At 36.7% G+C, this 18,790-nt stretch overlaps 1 protein-coding gene across 1 annotated transcript in view; it reads left to right on the plus strand.

Moving 5' to 3' along the window:
- agap3 (ArfGAP with GTPase domain, ankyrin repeat and PH domain 3) overlaps positions 1–11,332 on the plus strand; it is an 843,333-nt gene extending 832,001 nt beyond the window's left edge. Inside the window, exon 18 of the mRNA XM_039753235.1 lies at positions 6,447–11,332. Within this exon, the coding sequence (XP_039609169.1) occupies positions 6,447–6,662 (216 nt within the window). The 3' untranslated portion in view covers positions 6,663–11,332. The remainder of the gene's footprint in view (positions 1–6,446) is intronic.
- Positions 11,333–18,790: the final 7,458 nt, after the last annotated feature.

An 18,790-nucleotide genomic window follows, 5' to 3' on the forward strand; every position in this document is an offset into this window, starting at 1 on the left:
TAACACCTTTTTGGGTCCTTTTATAAAAGTATGTAGGGATTTTTTTGCTTTTGTTATCATGGTCAGTTCAGTTCAACTCTGTTATTTTTATATAGTGCTCTTCACTAAGTGCAGGCTCAGAGCACTATAATAGCTTTACAGTTAAACTGCAATTACAACTTTCCAAATTATTAAGTACTGCATACAAATAAACATACTGATGTGTTTAAATACACAGTAAAATAAAACAGTTCTAAATTGGTTAACATAAACTAAACCTAATAATATATGATAATATTTAATATTTTTATTAAGCATCCCTGGAGAAAATAAGCAAGTTGTGGCTCTGTGATCAGTTACAATAGTCAATGTCAGGTGAAGTCACCATCATGGACATCTATGCCAACTGGACACCCACCCCATTTTAATATATTGTATGCAGATGTATTCATTCTCAAAATGATTATTCTGTTCACTGATTTTTGTTTTTAATCAGATGTACACATAGGGGAGAGTGAAACTTTACAATATCCAACAACATGTACTAAGCATACTTGCATATACTGAATGCTGTATTTCACCATCAATGCCTGAGAAATCTGAAGCTTGGTCTTTTCACACTCTTATTGTAAACTATAATATTCCTTTATTTTCTTAATTCTGTGACTGTGCCAACTTGTATATATTTTATTTCCCTACTGAAATGTGAGAAAAGTTCAAATTTAAAAAATGCTTAATTAAATCACTGTTTTTATTTATGATATGATGCATAAAAAGAAATGTGGAGAAAGGACATTTATTTTTTTAAGTTTTCTTTTGGTTGCTTTATTTGACATGGGTTAAAGAACAGTGCAGTAAATCACTTTGTGATTTAATAAGTGTATGCTAGAGGCCATTTGTTTTAAGAATACAGCTGTACATATTAAGGGCAAAAACCTACTGTTATTATTTTTGAAGTGGTTTATGCTTATGCAATGAAGCCACAGTATTTAATATTATGTTATTATTAATATAATGTGAAGAAAAAGCTTGGTTCCAAGAGAAGAATGATGAATAACAATCAGTTTACTAAAAAAAAGATGAAGAGTACTTTTCTGTAAGTTATAAATGTGAGATAGTTTCTACTTCAGATCTTATCAACAAACTCTCTGAATTCAACCAGACAAGGAAGAACTGTCCTGAGGCTTTCACTGAGTTCAGCAGTCGCCTTTAGAAAATGAATAGAGACCAAGTGGCCTTTTCTTCTCTGATAAAAAGAAGTCACAATGTAATAAATTACAATAAAAATATAGAAAAGAGTGTTAGGTGACTATAATTTTTTATATTTTATTTAAAATTCCTTGACTAAATTCAATGAATTCAAATAAGAAGTTAATGTCTGTATTATTTTTGGAATTATTTAACAATAAATTACATGTAAAATACTGCACACATTTAGTTTTAATTTATATGTACTTTTAATTGTTTTAACCTATTCTTATCAAACAATGTCACTGTTAACTAGTCCAGATGCTTAATGGAGCAAGTACATCATCGTCTCACTGGCATTATGAAGTACCTATTTTCACTTTATCTTTAGGAGATAAAAACTCCTGTGTTGCCAACTGGTTTGTAAATATTATAAGCTGTGTGCAGCCTCTTTCCATTGCATTTAACATATTAATGTATACATCCTGAATGTGAGTATATTTTTCTTACATAGGAAATACTGTTTTTTTTTTTTTCAGTCATTTTGCAGAAAAAAAAAACATGAAACATTACTTTTCATGACAAGGCTGGTGATGGCATTATACATAAGTGAAAAATTAGGCAAAACCTGTGTGCTGCATAAATTATTCAGTCCTTTTCCAAACATTTTACTGTCTTTTAGAAAGTGCTGGAGACTTGAACTACTCTAAGGGCCAGTTTATACTTTGTGCAGAATGTGTGTACAAACACGCATTATGGCTGCCCAGCGTTCATTTGATGCATTCTCTTTGCACATCCTCAGAAATTAACGTGACACGTGTGCGAGTTGCAACACCATCAAAAAGTCGAGGGGTGCTGTGTGATAAAAGTTGGAACGTGACGTCAGAGTCTCTGGTTACTATCTACATGTGACAGAAAGCCGCTATGCGGATCCTACAGGATCGATGTGCGTGCTTCGCTGTTTGATGAATGGTTCAAAGTGGTGAAGCAAAATTCTGACATACAGATGTATTCGTGGTGCTTTTATATTAAAGTGTCGCATATTCCCCAACGTAATGACACAATACATTTTAAAAGTCTCACATATCATCTTCTGTGCACCTTCACAACAGCATCAGAATGTACAGCAGTATATTTGAGCCACTGAGAAAAAAAATTAAGGACACTGTGAAAAGGTCTAATTTGTTATTAAAGTGGAAATTTCAGCTTTCACTTTCACTTCGTAGTATATTATATCATTAAAGTAGACCATCGTAAACGTCATTTTAAAACCTACCCAGTTGTTGACCGCTATGCGCTTCTGGGGCTTCCTCCTGAATTGACAGTAGCGGCAAGCAACAATAGTTCGCAAAGGCAGAACACATTACATTTATGATATTCCCGCCCTCTGCACATTTAGAATCCTTAGATTTATACTTGGTATCACTTTCATGATGAAATGCATTAAAGTATGTATGCTACATTTTACAGATAAATCGTTAAGTTCATTTAAATAATGAATACTGTTAATAATTACACATGTGGGGGGCAGCATGATGGCAGAGCGGTAGCGCTGCTGCCTTGCAGGAAATCACATCCCTGGCTTGAGAAAAGGGTTTTTTTTGGGAAGGGATGAACTTTGGGAGCAATACGGCAACTGGAGCTATATGTGAATGTTGCTGGGGTCTTTGCTCATTATCCCCAGAGGCATGGATGATGGAAGCACTGTGCTATGTATGAGACTGTTCCATGTAGTACTGGTTTGGAAGAAAAAAAGAGAGCCCTTTGCAATAGCAATGACTTTTAAAAGTAAAATTCCAGTTGGTGAATCTCCCTGCTGGTACCTACTGGACCAACGGGTATTATGTTTTTATCCTTTGAGTATTTACAATATTAAAATGACTTGTATATAATGTGCCCACTTTCCATTTACATTTCATTCTTTCTCTACATATGCCACAGCCTTTCATCTCCAAGGGCTCTGTTATTTTCATGTAGTTGTGATCGTAAAGTTTGCCATTGAACTTGTCCTTTGATTTTAATTTTAATTCTTCTGAGTATTTAGAGAAACACACTCTATGTCTGCAACAGTGACAAAATGTTAGGCACTGAACCACAGGTTAGACATTGCAGCAGATACAGTTGTGCTTGAAAGTTTGTGAACCCTTTAGAATTTTCTATATTTCTGCATAAATATGACCTAAAACATCATCAGATTTTCACTCAAGTCCTAAAAGTTGATAAAGAGAAAGCAGTAAAATAAATGAGACAAAAACATTATACTTGGTTTATTCATTTATTTATTCATTGAGGAAAATGATTGAATATTACATATTTGTGAGTGGCAAAAGTATGTGAACCTCTGTGATTAGCAGTTAGTTTGAAGGTGAAATTAGAGTCAGGTGTTTTCAATCAATGGGATGACAATCAGGTGTGAGTGGGCACCTCTTGTTATTTAAAGAATAGGGTTCTATCAAAGTCTGCTCTTCACAACACATTTGTGGAAGTGTCTCATGGCACGAACAAAGGAGATTTCTGAGGACCTAAGAAAAAGAGTTGTTGATGCTCATCAGGCTGGAAAAGGTTACAAAACCATCTCTAAAGAGTTTGGACTCCAGCAATCCACAGTCAGACAGATTGTGTACAAATGGAGGAAATTCAAGACTGTTGTTACCCTCCCCAGGAGTGGTTGACCAACAAAGATTACTCCAAGAACATGGCATGTAATAGTCGGCGAGGTCACCAAGGCAACTCAAGGCCTCTCTCACATTGGCTAATGTTCATGGAGAACATCAGGAGAACACTGAACAACAATGGTATGCATGGCAGGGTTGCAAGGAGAAAGCCACTGCTCTCCAAAAAAAACATGGTTGCTTGTCTGCAGTTTGCTAAAGATCACGTAGACAAACCAGAAGGCTATTGGAAGAATGTTTTGTGGATGGATGAGACCAAAATTTTTGGTTGAAATGAAAAGCGTTATGTTTAGAGAAAGGAAAACACTGCATTTCAGCATAAGAACCTTATCCCATCTGTGAAACATGGTGGTGGTAGTATCATGGTTTGGGCCTGTTTTGCTGCATCTGGGCCAGGAAAGTTTGTCTTCATTGATGGAACAATTAATTCTGAATTATATCAGAGAATTCTAAAGGAAAATGTCAGGACATCTGTCCATAAACTGAATCTCAAGAGAAGGTGGGTCATGCAGCAAGACAACGACCCTAAGCACACAAGTTGTTCTACCAAAGAATGGTTAAAGAAGAATAAAGTTAATGTTTTGGAATGGCCAAGTCAAAGTCCTGACCTTAATCCAATTGAAATGCTGTGGAAGGACCTGAAGCGAGCAGTTAATGTGAGGAAACCCACCAACATCATAGAGTTGAGGCTGTCCTGTTTAGTTGCAGTTACTGCTGCAAAGGGGGGTCACACCAGATACTGAAAGCAAAGGTTCACATATTTTGCCACTCACAAATATGTAATATTCGATCATTTTCCTTAATAAATAGATGACCAAGTATAATATTTTTGTCTCATTTGTTTAATTGGTTTCTCTTTATCTACTTTTAGGATTTGAGTGAAAATCTGATGATGTTTTAGGTCATATTTATGCAGACATATAGAAAATTCTAAAGGGTTCGCAAACTTTCAAGTACAACTGTAAAAGACAGACACAAAGGAGAGAACTGGAAAGGCAGAGCATTTATAGCCAGTAGCTACTGCAAGGCTCTGGATGATTGGTGGGGAAGATGTAGAAATTGTAACATACTCAGTATGAACAAGTTTACTGTAGAAAGTGGGACTTACTGTTGTTACTGCTGCTGGAAAACTTGGAATATCCTGCAACAAGCTTGCTTTGTCAGATAAGACTGCCATTTGTGCCACTAATTGGGATAATTTTACAGCCATAATCAGTGAATGAGTTATGTAGGATTAACAGACAGCTTTCATTACAGTAAGGATCTTGATAGCTGACACTTTAAATTTATAATTACAGTTTAATTTAACAATTAAAGTTTCTTTAGCAAATGAGTGTATACAGTGGTTGTGGAAACATAACTTGGACTTCAAAAGAAAACATTGAACTCTGGCATCGTTAGAAGATAATGCTGCACACTCCACTACCATGCTCACTAGCTTTAGTTATATAGTTTTAAAATAAACTAGCTGGGGTATTTATATAACGCAGGTTGAAATCTAAGTAATCAATATAGATCTCATGTTTTTGATTCAATACATGGGTTGTCCGTCTTGTCTGGTATAATAATGCATACCTGATCCCTTTCCCTCAGAGGCCTTTTCCTCTTTGGAAGCAGCTGCCTATTTTAGTTGTTTCCTCTTAGCATTGCTCATTTAACTGGTGTGGCAGTGGTTGATACCGCATTGGTCTGGTTCAGTGACTCTAGTCTAGTCATGTCGGGGATTTGGTTTCTAAACATGCACATGAATTTATGAATATTTTCACTCTTCCGTTGCTCACCATGCACAGTTATCAGTCATTGGCTATAAACCTTGTTCACATAACCTTAGTGGATACAAGAAAATCACCACAATGCTGCTTTTGTATATCGTTGGACAACAGAATGGACTGATAAGACCAATTTTCTTATTTTAGACCCTTGTTTGGTATTTTATATATATTTTCTACTGGTTTTGACTATTTAAAAACATTTTTTTATATCCCTATACAGTTGGACGTATAAAGCATTGACATTTGCAGTGCACCATCTATTGGAATATATCTTGTAATACATGTAGTAATAAGGTGCAATGCACTTCTCATTCCAAAGATGACACATCACAAAAATTAGCACTGCTTTTTATGACTCCCATACCAAATGGCATAATATAGCAGAGACTAAGCAGATGGGCAGATACACGGACATTTGTCCTTTTACTAATTAAAATTATTTTCAAAGTTTTAATAACATTTGCAAAGCAAATCCATCAACAGGTACTGCTCTAAAGGTAAAGTGTGTTGCTGGCTTGTTATTGTATAATAACGTATTTGCAGCACAAGTCCTCCATTCTAGATTCATTAGCAAGTCTAAATTGGCCTGTGTGGGTGAATGTACTCCATGATGAATTGTGCCCTGATACCCAGACAAGTATCATAATTCTGGCTTGGATTAAATAGAAGTTTCACCCAAAATAATGGTCTGACAAGCATGACAATACAAACGTGGGTCATCCTTACTGCTCTAAAGGACTGATGTAAGATGCTTTTCTCACACAACCTTGTGAAATGTTTTTTTTTTCTGCTCTAAATCCTAACATTATTCGTTGCTGTTTTTTTTTCCCCACAGTATGGTGTTGATGTGAAAAGCCGAGATGCCAGGGGTTTGACTTCACTTGCATATGCACGGAGAGCTGGTAGCCAGGAATGCATCGACATCCTCATCCAGCACGGATGCCCTATGGAAAATTTAATCCCTGTCCCAACACCCAATCTATCACGTCGTAACACAAATGTCAACAATAATTCCCAGTATGAAATGAACCGCAGTGCAAGTATTATCTAGTTGCAGTGGGTGAAACAACAAGGATTACGTTCTTCCACAAGACTGCCCATCTGGCTCCCCCCTTTACCCTCATTGATCTTTTCCTACACCACCTGTGCTGCCAGGCATCTTCCTCATCTGTGTTGTCTCTAAGCTTTCTTGTTTCACTGGACATGGCAATATGGCTTAAAAGTTGAGCACTGTGAGCTGAGCTGGCATGCAGATTGTATTACCGCCTTATGAAAAATCGAATTCTTTTTCATTAGGTTATTACAGTCAGATTCAGCTGAACTGGATTTATGAGGGGAAAAAAGACTAAACACAATTGAAAGAAAATATTCAGTATGCATTCATTGGGCTTGCTCCCTAGCTTACTGTAATTGTTTGGTTTTTTTTTTGTTATTATTATTATAAGAATGTAAAACAACCTGTATCAGATTATATTTGCTGGCAAACACTGTAACAATTCTAGGGGTCAGCACATATAGTGTTTAAAATGAGGGTGGGTGTGATTAAGTAGAGCACTTTTTAAAAGAAGTTTCATTTGCCTGGCTTTTTAAATTATGCTGTTCTTCTTTTTACTGTAAATGTCAACTTTCTATTGAGTGAAGTGCAGATCACATTCATTCTTGCCTCTTCCAGAGACAGCACACCCTCCCCAAATCCAGATGGAGTACACTTCAGTGCTGATCTTGGAACATCAATAGTCCTGAAACGCTGTTCAGCACTTCCAAAACTTTTATTCCTTTTCTTTTCATACCTGTTCTGTGCTGCATACTTAAAACTTGCCTGCAGTCATTTTGCACATGGTTTAAACTTTGTGTACCATATTCTAAAAAGCCTGCCTGCTTTTCCTCCAGTGTTTCTGTTGCTAATGTCCACCCATTTTAACTGAGCTATGCTTTACATCTGATCAGCCTTCATGTTAAATAGTCTTGTCCGCTGGTAAAATGAGCTGCATAGTATTGAGGCCAATTGTTGGTTCTACAAACTTCTGATCTAATTGGTGATCAATGAAAGCCTTCAGTCTGCAGAAAGTCCTAAAGTATGTGTGATTCATGTATTTTTTTATTCTTCAGAGAGATATATGTGTGTTTACGTGTATTTTTCTGCTGCTGTTTGTTTTTTTATTTTGTTTTGTTTGAAGCCTTCCAGAAGCATTTCTTGTTCAGGTCTAAACCAGACCATTTCTTTTGAAGGTTTGCAAGTAAACCAAAAATGTTGTCTCAAGCAAGACATTAATGGCCCTGTTTATATTATCTGAAATATTGAATTGAATGTGTTTTCCTTTTAGACTGCAGGTTTATCATCTGCTTTTAGAAGCATATAATGTACATGCATGCTGTTTAGCTAGACTTTGTAAGATGTTATTGTGGTTCTCACTTCTATTTATTTTTAGTTACACAAATAAAAACACATTTTGCAACAAATTTTGTTTTTTTCAAAAGTGAAAGAACCATTTTGAAATGACTACTGACCAAGCCACAAATAGTTTTTAACCAAGGAGCCCAAAGCTATTCCTATTATATAGTTCAGAGGTGTATGCTATTATTACCATAGGTCAAACGGCCAAATAAAATGATGAGGAGGACATCTTGTGCAGGTAATAAATAAATAAACTTATGAAGATAATTGTCTTTTGGTTAAGTTTGGTTTTACACCAGCATTCCACAATTTCACTGTGACCCAACACAACACACTGTTGAAACAATTGTGATGCTTTATAAAGTGCATTTGTAAATATTGTACCACTCTGTGTCCTCATTTACTTTGAAGGAGTCCCGTGCAGTGTTATTTTTTTTTATTATTATACTTTGAAGGCCTTATTTTACATGGCAAGTGGATGTCAGTGAGTACATTTGCCGAAGAAGTAGCAAAGAGAAGTACAGTGAATGTAGAAGCTGAGAGCGTAGACACAAGACAGCTGATGATTCCCTGTCATTTACAGCAGATATTAAAATAAGGGGTGATTGTCAAGATTGAATATTATTATATCATTTGGAATATATAACTATTATCTAAATATAGTTGTTTCAGCCCTGTTTTAGTACTAAAAAGGATCTCTATTTTTGATATCCAGCCAGGCTATTAGAGCCCTTCTGGCATTTATGGTTTTCTTATGTAATAGAATTAAAACATGACAAAAAGAAATACTTCAGATACCATTTCGTATATGTGCTCAACCCGCCCCACACTTCTATGCTGATGACAGACCATTCGAGCCACAGCAGCCCTACTGGGTGCCACTTTATTCTAGAATTTCCAGTCTGGATTCATTACTCCCACTCGCATTGTCCAGCCCTCAAAGTCATGCGTGTACGCAAAGACAGACAGATAGCGTATTGTATACAGAGGAATAAATTCATTAATCTCAAATGTGGTTTCTTAAGTACATCAGAAAAGAATTTCAAGTTTCTATGCTGAAGAATGTACCCACAAATATAAAAATTAGTTGAAAGTCCAGCCATTTCTTATGAACTCAACTTGTCAGATTTTACATGAGATATGCAAGCAGGAATTAGGTGTGGATTTTTTTGTTGTTTTTTGCCTTCATATTAATAAATATTTATTATACCAATAGTGCACATAACGCTTATACTATGTTATAAACAGTATTTGTTAATATGGCAGATAAAAAAATATGTCCCCATAGCAGGTTGTTTATATAAACTTTGCTATAGGATTGAGCATCTGAAGTATCCGGTAAGCTGACGAGATTTTAAAAGAAATTATTAAACCCACCTCATGTGGTTTTCATTAATCGAAAAGCATCTTGTAGTTGAGTGATTAAAATTAAACTATCATTTATTTCCCTAAATGCTTGGGAAATATTTCATATGCACCTGTTTAGTTTGGTACTGCAAACTAAATAGTGGACCCTTTTTTTTTTATTCTTTCTTTAAGCATAAATTCCACATATATGCATTTAACTTCAACTTGTATTGCAAGTCAGTGGTGGATTCAAGTCCAACTCAACACTATGTCCCACATACTGTAAAAGTAAATCGAATTGATATTGTCGACATTCCAACGTTTTTGTGATATTTTATGTTCAAGACCAATCGATCCCTTAGCGCTGTGTTTTACATGGTATATTATGGCTTGGCTTGAATGGCAGCACTCCTCTTCTGTTTACTGTTTCCCTTGATGTTCCTTTAGATTGATTACCTGTTGCTGTAGGATATTCTTGGGGGGCTTCCTGGCAAAGGCATTGATCTGCATTCCTACCTGCAAATGTCTGTCTCCGTCACTTTGCTATAAAACAAAAAGTGTAAGAAAGCAGCATTGATATAAAGCAAAATCAAAAATGAAGCACAGCTACTTCATTGTAGCCATGTATGCGTATTGATATTGTAGCTTTCATAGCCCAAGTTTCATTGCAATTTAAAAAAAAAAAAAATAAAGAGGAACTTCTGTTTAATGTTATGTTTACCAAGGCCTTTACTTTAAAGGCTCAAGCACAGAGAAAACGGAGCAAAACCGTGTATTGTGATGTGCTTGTGATGGAGAAGTTTACTCCAGAGGCACATTCATAAATAACAAACACTCAAAGTAACATTTGATTCGTAGCTTTTGTTACAGGATTCATATGCGTGTGTCCCTTTACCTGAGGCGGAGACCACGTGAAAAGAGTCTGCTATTGAAAGATGCAAAGGCTCGAGTTAATCGCTCAAGGTAACCTCACCAGTTCCAGCAGACATGCTGTACTTGTTAAGTAAAAACTAGCATTTTAAAAGAATTATCAGAAATGTACTCTTTCTCTTGTTATGCCAAGTTGCTACCTCTGTAGACTCTTTTCTTTCCCAGATTTTCACAGTAAGCACTGGCTTAATGGTGTGTAAACTGAAATAAAGCGAAAGAACAATACACATGAAGACGCCACCAGTATCAGGGAGGACCGGAATGCCTAGAAGTTCTAATTAATACTACAGTTTTTGATTCTACACATTTTTTAAATATAAACACTTTTTTTTCTTTGTTGCTTTAGTTTCCCAACTACCATAAGAAAAATTAAAGGTTATCTCTATTAAAAAATAAAGGAGAAAACGGGGAGGAAAAAAGCAGACACCAAACCGACTGATTTTCACTTCACACAAACTCAACAACAGAAAAAGGAAGCAAGAAAACAGGCTGACTGCAGCCAGTTTCCTTCCTGACTCATTTTTTAATGAATGGAAAGAAGAAATATGTTTTTAATTATGTAAAAGTGTGTTTCTCTTGATTTTGCCTTCATCAAATATACATATGATTCCAAATTAAAAAGGGGATGTTTCTTCTTCCTGCAGGTGTAGCTGAGGAGAAAAATGAATTATTGAGTGAATGAACCCACTTGCATGAAATGATGTGTACTGTGTAGCTGTTCTGTTGGCTTTAAGGAAAAAGCCGATAAAACATCCATTCAGGGATATTATATGGTGGTCCGTCCCTCATTCCTTTCCCTAATTGCAGTCATAAAGGTTATTATGGTAACTGTTTGTATTGAAGGCACTATGGCAATTCTACCATGATTATACAGCGGCAGCATTCTGAGGTACTTACATGTATGATAATGTACATTTAGAATATTTATATTCCAGTTTGTAAATATTCTTTGGGGTTTTTTTTCTTCAGCATTTGAAACAAAACTGTGTGCTTGAATGACTCTGGACCAGTTATAATGCTTAAATAAAAAATGTAGCTGAACCTAAAAATTTGAACATTTTCATTTGTCCTTTTATTAACTTTTTTGGTTTTCCCTTCCAGTATGGTGCTGAAGTGTCACCCGTTGCCCAGCTGCACTTGGGTCCCAGTCTGGGTGATTCGTCGTGAGGTGTTTCAAAATTATTTATTTGTGATGGGTATATACTATAATGAGAAATTTATATTTTTTTAAATACCAGTAACATTTTAGCCAAAACTGAAACAACTAATAGATCATTTTAAATTGATTTTCTTAAGTTTACTTAAGGCTAAAAAATGTCTTTTGTCCTTTTCATTCATTTGGTATATTTTGTTCAATTCAGAGTGATCGAATACATAGGCAGAGTAGAGTATAAGCACTAAGTCGAGTTAGGAGTTCCTGGACATTTTGTTCTCCTTGCATTGAACTTAAACAGAGATCATTGGCGTTATTTACCAATCTTCTTATATAATACGCTCGCTACCGTGGCTGTCTGTTTGTCTGTCCAGGATTTTAAATCACCTGTAGTTTGCAAACCGTTTGACCTGAAATTTAGTACACATATACAATTTGACGTCTACTGTCCACTTTCGGGTGATGATTTTTATTACTCTTTTTATTTTATTGTAGAATCAACTCTCAGCAGCAGCCAGCAGGGCGGCCCTGTTCTCATTCCCTACCACCTTCGCCATCACTTCCCCTACCTCTTCATGTCTTAAATCATTCTTGAGGCAGATTGAAGACTTCAGTGCCAGCTTAAGTGAAAAATTAAGGAAAACGTACTAAGTAATTGCAACACAAACACTGACTTAATCAGTTTTAACGTGAAAAGATGCCGACAAAAGAGGAGAAGTGGGCCGCTAGGGTGGAGAAAAGAAGAGCTGCTCAGGAAGCAGAAAGCGCATCAACCTCTGCGCAAACGAATGGTGAAGATACAGAGAAAGACAAAGTACTGTACAAATTAGCAGAAGACCCCAGCATCTCCCATGTTGTAATTATAGTAGCTACATGAAGGAAACAAAAATGCATATAATAAAGCTGTTTGTGTTTAGGCCATGTAAACTGAGCAAAGCAGAGAGAGAAGAATTATAACCAATGATATGATGCCAGTTTTACAGGCAAATCCATCCCAACAGCATACTTTTGGATTCTAAAAGGAAATGAAAAGGAAAAGGAAACATGCTTATGTCATGCAAAAGACACTCTTCCTTAAAATGTTAACATGATAACGTGCTGTACTGTATATATATATATATATATATATATATATATATATATATATATATATAGCTGTCCTTTAGACAACTGTTCCTGATGTTTTTTGCTGCACTTTCTCTAATCTGAGGCCGACTTTCTGCCATTACGGGATCTCCTGTAATTAGATTGCTGTTTCTGAACTCAAACCTTGATTTAATAACATAATTACATCAAATGTATTCCCACTCAAAGCAGAGAATAATTCAATTCTACACTAAATTTTATAAAGGCTAATTATCAAAAGTTCATTGTCTTAGTTTCTTGAATTTATCTCTTAACGTTCATTGTCTTGTCTAACTATAAAACATGCAGTCAGTCTCCGATGAGCACAACGCTCCTGCTTTAGACCTTTGGTGCTGCTCTTCGTCTGTTGGCATCAACTTCAGGTGTCTTCAAGCAGGACTTCCTCTGTTCGAGAAACAGGAATGGAAGGAGTTTTAGTCCCCATAAGATACTTACGCAGACCACATGCATGACTGTCATTCTAAAGATTGTATGCACCCTGAAGAGTTTTCTCAAACACAGAAGATGGTAAACTGTACCTTAATAGTAAAACAGAAGGGTTAATTCATTAGGTGTTATTCACTCCGATCTTCTAAATTGCTTACGTTATTGGTACAGTATGTGTCACATAAAGAATATGACAGCACGTGAGAGAGGGGTAAGCAAAACAGAAAAGTCAGATTACAAAAACAGAAGAAAGTAAAGTGCTGTTACATTTGTGTGCAATCCAGAACTATACACAAAATATCCCCAGTGTACATTTAACATGTACTGTTCCTAAAGAAATATTGTTCCTCTGTTGATGTGTAAATTATAACTGGTTAGGGAAAAGATGGGCATGATGGGAAGCGGCCTTATACAGTCGGATGACAAGCCCCGGTCATGCCTTTTAACACACCATGATGGAACAAGTCTGGGGCTAAAGACACTCCAGGATGGAATATATTATAAAATCACAAAATAAAAAAAAACTTCAATGAGAGGTAGTATTTCCTTATAATATATCTAAATGTGAATAATGTGGGGCCATGCTGAGATACTAATGCATGCAGCCAGTTGCACTGATGGTGTTTGGTATCCAGGCAATATTATAAAAGCCTTGCTTGATTCTCACGTATTTGTCCAATGCCTAAAAAATATATGTAATCTGTTATTAGCCAAGTAATGCCACGTACAACATCTGGAAATAAAGTAGGTGATTCATGAATAACTAAGAACTCCCAAGCTCTACCTTCTAGTCTGTCATTGAGCGTTGAGCAAATCTACCTCAGACAATAAAAAGACTGAAAAAATATGTCTGATGGTCAGGAATGGCGTAATGCAACTTTCCCAGACCCGCTTTGTTTAATTCAGGATTGTGGGCAGCAAAAGCAGTCCTTGTAACAATGGGCACAAGGCATGAAGTCACCCTGCATGGAGTGGCAATCGTTCAGTAGGCACATGGATTCACACCTCCACAAACACGGCTCTCTTCCTTCGAGGACCAGTGCCTTGTGTGTGTGTGTGTGTGTGTGTTGTGCATGGGCTTTTCTTCAGGTAGCTGGGTTAATTGGGCAATAATGTCTTATCAGCTGTCCATTGCTGGTTGTAAATTATGATACAAGAATATAATTATCCAGCAGTCTAAATTAACTATTAAAAGTTAGGAATTTATTAGTAAATAATCTTTTAGGGTCACAGGGAATGGAGCTTATCTCAGGTGTAACTGGTGCAAGATAAAAATGAATCAATAATGAGAGACTCCACAGATTTGGAGTTTCATAGTTGAGCTATGAATTGATTGCAATCATTTTATTTGGAGTTAGTTGTATACAAATGTGTGGTTTAAAGCAGCCATCAATTGATGATCGTTTTCTGTCCAGTTAATGGTAGCAGATGGCCATAGTCTATCACACCTACATTGGGCAAAAGGCAAACACCAACTTCGCTTTAGTCCGCTGGACGGCCCACTCACACAAGGCCTCTTAATCAAACTACTAGGTCTTTGGTAAAGGAGAAGCAAAGAAAAGTCCACTGTGAAGAGGTAACCGATACATTAGTCAGCATTGGCCTGCTTGTGTATTCTTTTTAAAAATCGCTCCCCTGCTTCTCAGTAGGAAAATAATAATGAATGCTTGCACTGGGCATACGTTATGCAAAAATTCACCCACCAAGCTAAGGAAATAGGACGCCCTATGTTTAAAGCTAATTATACCAAAAAGAAAACAAAATCATTTTATAAAGAGAAACGAGTATGTTTGTTAAGAGCACACACAGCAGGCCGAAGTCAGCCTTTTTTTTTTTAATTACAGTATGTACTGTAACAAAGTAACATACATTTATGAGAAGAGAAAACAGCAATAAAATGATTTTTAAAAACTACTTACATTCACTGTTCAGGCCTCTTTCTTCAATCATTGTATTGTCTGAATGTCATTATGTCCAACCACAGCAGAAGGCAGCCTCATGAATGAGAGAACAGGGAGACGCCACCAGGGTCAGGAGTGACAAGATAGCCCCTCTGGTGCCCGATGCTTGTCCCCTGCGCACCAAGTCTGCACTCATGTGGAGCTCACAACATATACAGTTATTTTCTTCAACATTCAAAATTCACTAACTTCTCAAGCAACTGATACAAGACAAGTTGTACAGAATGGTAAGCAACACCAAAACGTCCATTTTGTTAATTTGCCAAAAATGGGCTTAGAATACAAGGTGTTGTGTAAAATGAATACACTTGTACTTTCTTCTTAGGTTTGAAGTCTCTGCATGATCTCTGACAAGCCTTGGAAGTTAAGCCTTTCAAGTGTCAGATGGCAGACAGATTGAAAAAAATGGCACATTAGAGATGGTGAAGATACAGGAACAAAACTGCATACATTTGAGACGGCATTACCTAATTTTATCAAGTCCAGCATGGCAGGGATGGTAACTTTCAGAAATAACCGGGCATATTTTTAATTGCTTTGTTTTCTCCCCTGAAGTTGTTCTAACCACAAAAGGAAACTGCAAGAGCAACAAAACTTTCCGATATCTTCAAAGTGTTAGTTTATGGCAAATTAAGTTGAGTTCAACCTCACAAACTGCACTGGATTTTATGGTTTAGACTCAAATTAAAATATCTATGATCTGTTAACACAATATGACAAGAAGAAAACTAAAAAGTGGCTTCTCTTTAAACTTTTTGCCCAAGAAGATAAGAATGGTACGAGTTGTATTCATTCTTTGTGACCTTAACCAGCATCAACATTTTGTGTTTCCCTGTCAGAAAGTTTAGCTAATTTCAGACAATTTGGGCCATTGCAGTTTCCAAATCAACACTGGCAAAGTAGCGTTCCCTTTATTAACAAATAACACATGGATGTCCTGTCAAAGGTGTAAAAATTCATTTGAAAAATGTTGGTTCCCCCAATTGATAGATTCATTGATAGTTTTGAAAAGACTGCTGAAATTGAGGGCTTCTCAAGCTTAGTTCTGGAGCACCGCTGTGGCTGCAGGTTTTCGTACCAACCTCTTCATGAAACAAACGCTCACACTCCAGCCATGGCAGCAACAGAGTCTGAAATAGGAAGGCACAGCGTTTGGGGTTTCATGGCTCAACTTTCCTGGAGCTGCTGGTTTTACACATTCCCTCTGTGCAGCTTCCACATATAAAGATTTTCTATCTGTATCCAAAATCCATTTCTGTTAGGTTAACCATCAACTATAAATTGGTCCAGTATGAGTGAGTGTATCTTGCCATTAACTGGCACCCCAACTAAGTAGCGTCCCACCTTGTGCCCAGTGCTGCCAGCATTGGCCGTGGCTTTCCATGCATCAGACTTGAATGAATGGATGGTTAAGAAGAGATATTCAAATAAAGCATGTTCTTTTCTAATGATCTACTCTATTTTCCTGCTTTTTCACATTTCTCACAATTAGAATAATTGTGCTGAGTTTGTAAACACGTTTGCTGTGAGAGCCACTGTGATGGTTTGGCACATAATATTTGACTGACTGTCTAACGAGATTTGCGTAAACACACCCTGCTTTGTCCGCTGATACCATTTAATAAGTACAACTTTTCTCCTGAGTTTAATTTATATCTAGGATTGCTAGGGCAATCAGGTGGCCCCAAAGCCATTCTTAAACCCTGAAATACTTAATGATCATAGCGGGTGGTTTAGAGTACAAAGGTATGGAGGTGCAGTAGGCATCCCACGTGACAGACGGAGCAAATCTGTGCGCTTAGTTCGTCCCACTGGTACAGCCAGGCATTTGGTTTCACCGTTTTTTGGTTTTTTTTTATGTTACTTTTCACGCCCCTATGTTGTCCCTCTCCCTACAATTTCGTTTTATTAATTAAATGACTCTTTTCACATTGTAGTCTCCTTGGAATTCATTGTAGGTTCATGGGAGCCTACAGCATTTCTTAAACTGTGTTCCAGGGTTCTGCGAAACCCTGTAGCAGTTTCATGAGCATTTAGTCATAATGGCTTTGATGAGCTGTAGCTACAGGAAAGATTAGTGCCGATCAACAAATAGGCAGAATTTGACGCAACCCTGATCTGAGCTCACCGAAAGCAGAGGTCCCGCTGTCTGTCATGATAGCTGCTAAACATCTCTGTTGCTGACGCATGCAGTGCGTCACCATGTGTCTAGCTGTGCTCTTTAACTAAACCGAACATATTAATATTAAATTAATACATTATTAATATTATTATTATAATATTATTATTAATACTATTATTAATATTAAATTAATACATTACTACAAATTAATATTAATAATACTATGGTTATTTAATTTTTGTTTACCAATACATGTAAACAACTCTAGTTAGTTTGTTTTTGTTTTTTGTTTTTTTTTTAATTCCTATTAAATTTTTTCGGAAGACTTTTTGATGATCTGAGCTCAGGGTTGATTGTATTCCCATCATACAAAAACTGTGACCTGTGCAGCTTTTCTAAAACTTGTCACTTCAGGAAACACATAAAACAATAAATAGGATGCAAATAATTGAAATCATTTTTTGCTAATGTCAAAACTTAACTGACAAAAAAGAAACGAGGATTGCAATTTTAACCAACTAAACTTGTGGTGATCAGTCATTTACAAAATGTTATTTTCCTGAAAGTCAGGACTCAAGAGAAGGTTTTTTTTTTTGGATTCTCGATGAATTTAGTCTCAATGAAGAAGAAAAGAATAATCTATCAACTAATGACAAGTATATGTTGGGTGATTTTTCCTCCGTAGTTATTTTAAAAATTTCAAGAATAGTTTACTTTTTGATAGGTAAAAAAAAAAAAAAGTATCATGGTGAATGTGGACTTTAAAATCAGTCAGTTAGTCTCCAATCCCAGCTAGCACAGGGCGCAAGGAAGGAAACAAACCCTGAGCAGGGTGCCAGCCCACCGCAGGACACCCACACACCAAGCACACACACTAGGGACAATTTAGGATCACCAAAGCACCTAGCCCACACAAACACGGGGAGAATATGCAAACTCCACACTGGGAGGACCTGGGTAGCGAACCCAGGTCTCCTAACTGCAAGGCAGCAGCGCTTCCCACTGTGCCGCCCCACTTTAAAATCAAAAAGTATTTGATCCTACTTCAGTTTACTTCTTCATGCTTCTATGAAAGTATTTTTTTTACACTGTGCAAATTCATGTCAAAACTGTTTTCCTCCATCCTCAGTGTTCTGGCCTCCAGCACCCCCAACCCACATCTCTGCTCCTCTCTTGGCTCACAGCTCATCTGACTGAGCCTGTACTGGGAACACTCTGTGTTTTTCAAATCTGAAGCTTCAGGACATTTTGTAGTAGCCTGCATCCCAGAATCAGAGTTCAGCTGCTAGAGTTAGTCGCCTGGGGTTTTATAAAACTTTTATAGTGCATCACTGCCTTCAAGAAGTATGGCTAGAGGAGCTTTAGCCATGTCAATATTTCCCAACCCTTTTTTGACACACAACAGGGTTAGAGAAAGTAGGAATCTATTCCAGCAAGACTGGTCAAAAGGTGTTAATTTCTCCTATATAAAGAGTCCATCCCAGGATTCATTCCACATATCCACACTCAGCCACTTTTAAGTAATTTTATATTTACAGAACATTAAATAGTTAACAAACTGGGAATCAAACCAAGGTCACTGCAGCAGCAACATAGCTTTATCCAATTAATAATATCTAAAATCAAATCTGATCATCAAGAATCCCCAAATATCTACTCAGAGTAAAGACTACTCCAACAATGAACTTGCATCTGCAAT

The sequence above is a fragment of the Polypterus senegalus genome, chromosome 5, assembly GCF_016835505.1.
Source record: "Polypterus senegalus isolate Bchr_013 chromosome 5, ASM1683550v1, whole genome shotgun sequence".
Classification (NCBI taxonomy): domain Eukaryota; kingdom Metazoa; phylum Chordata; class Cladistia; order Polypteriformes; family Polypteridae; genus Polypterus; species Polypterus senegalus.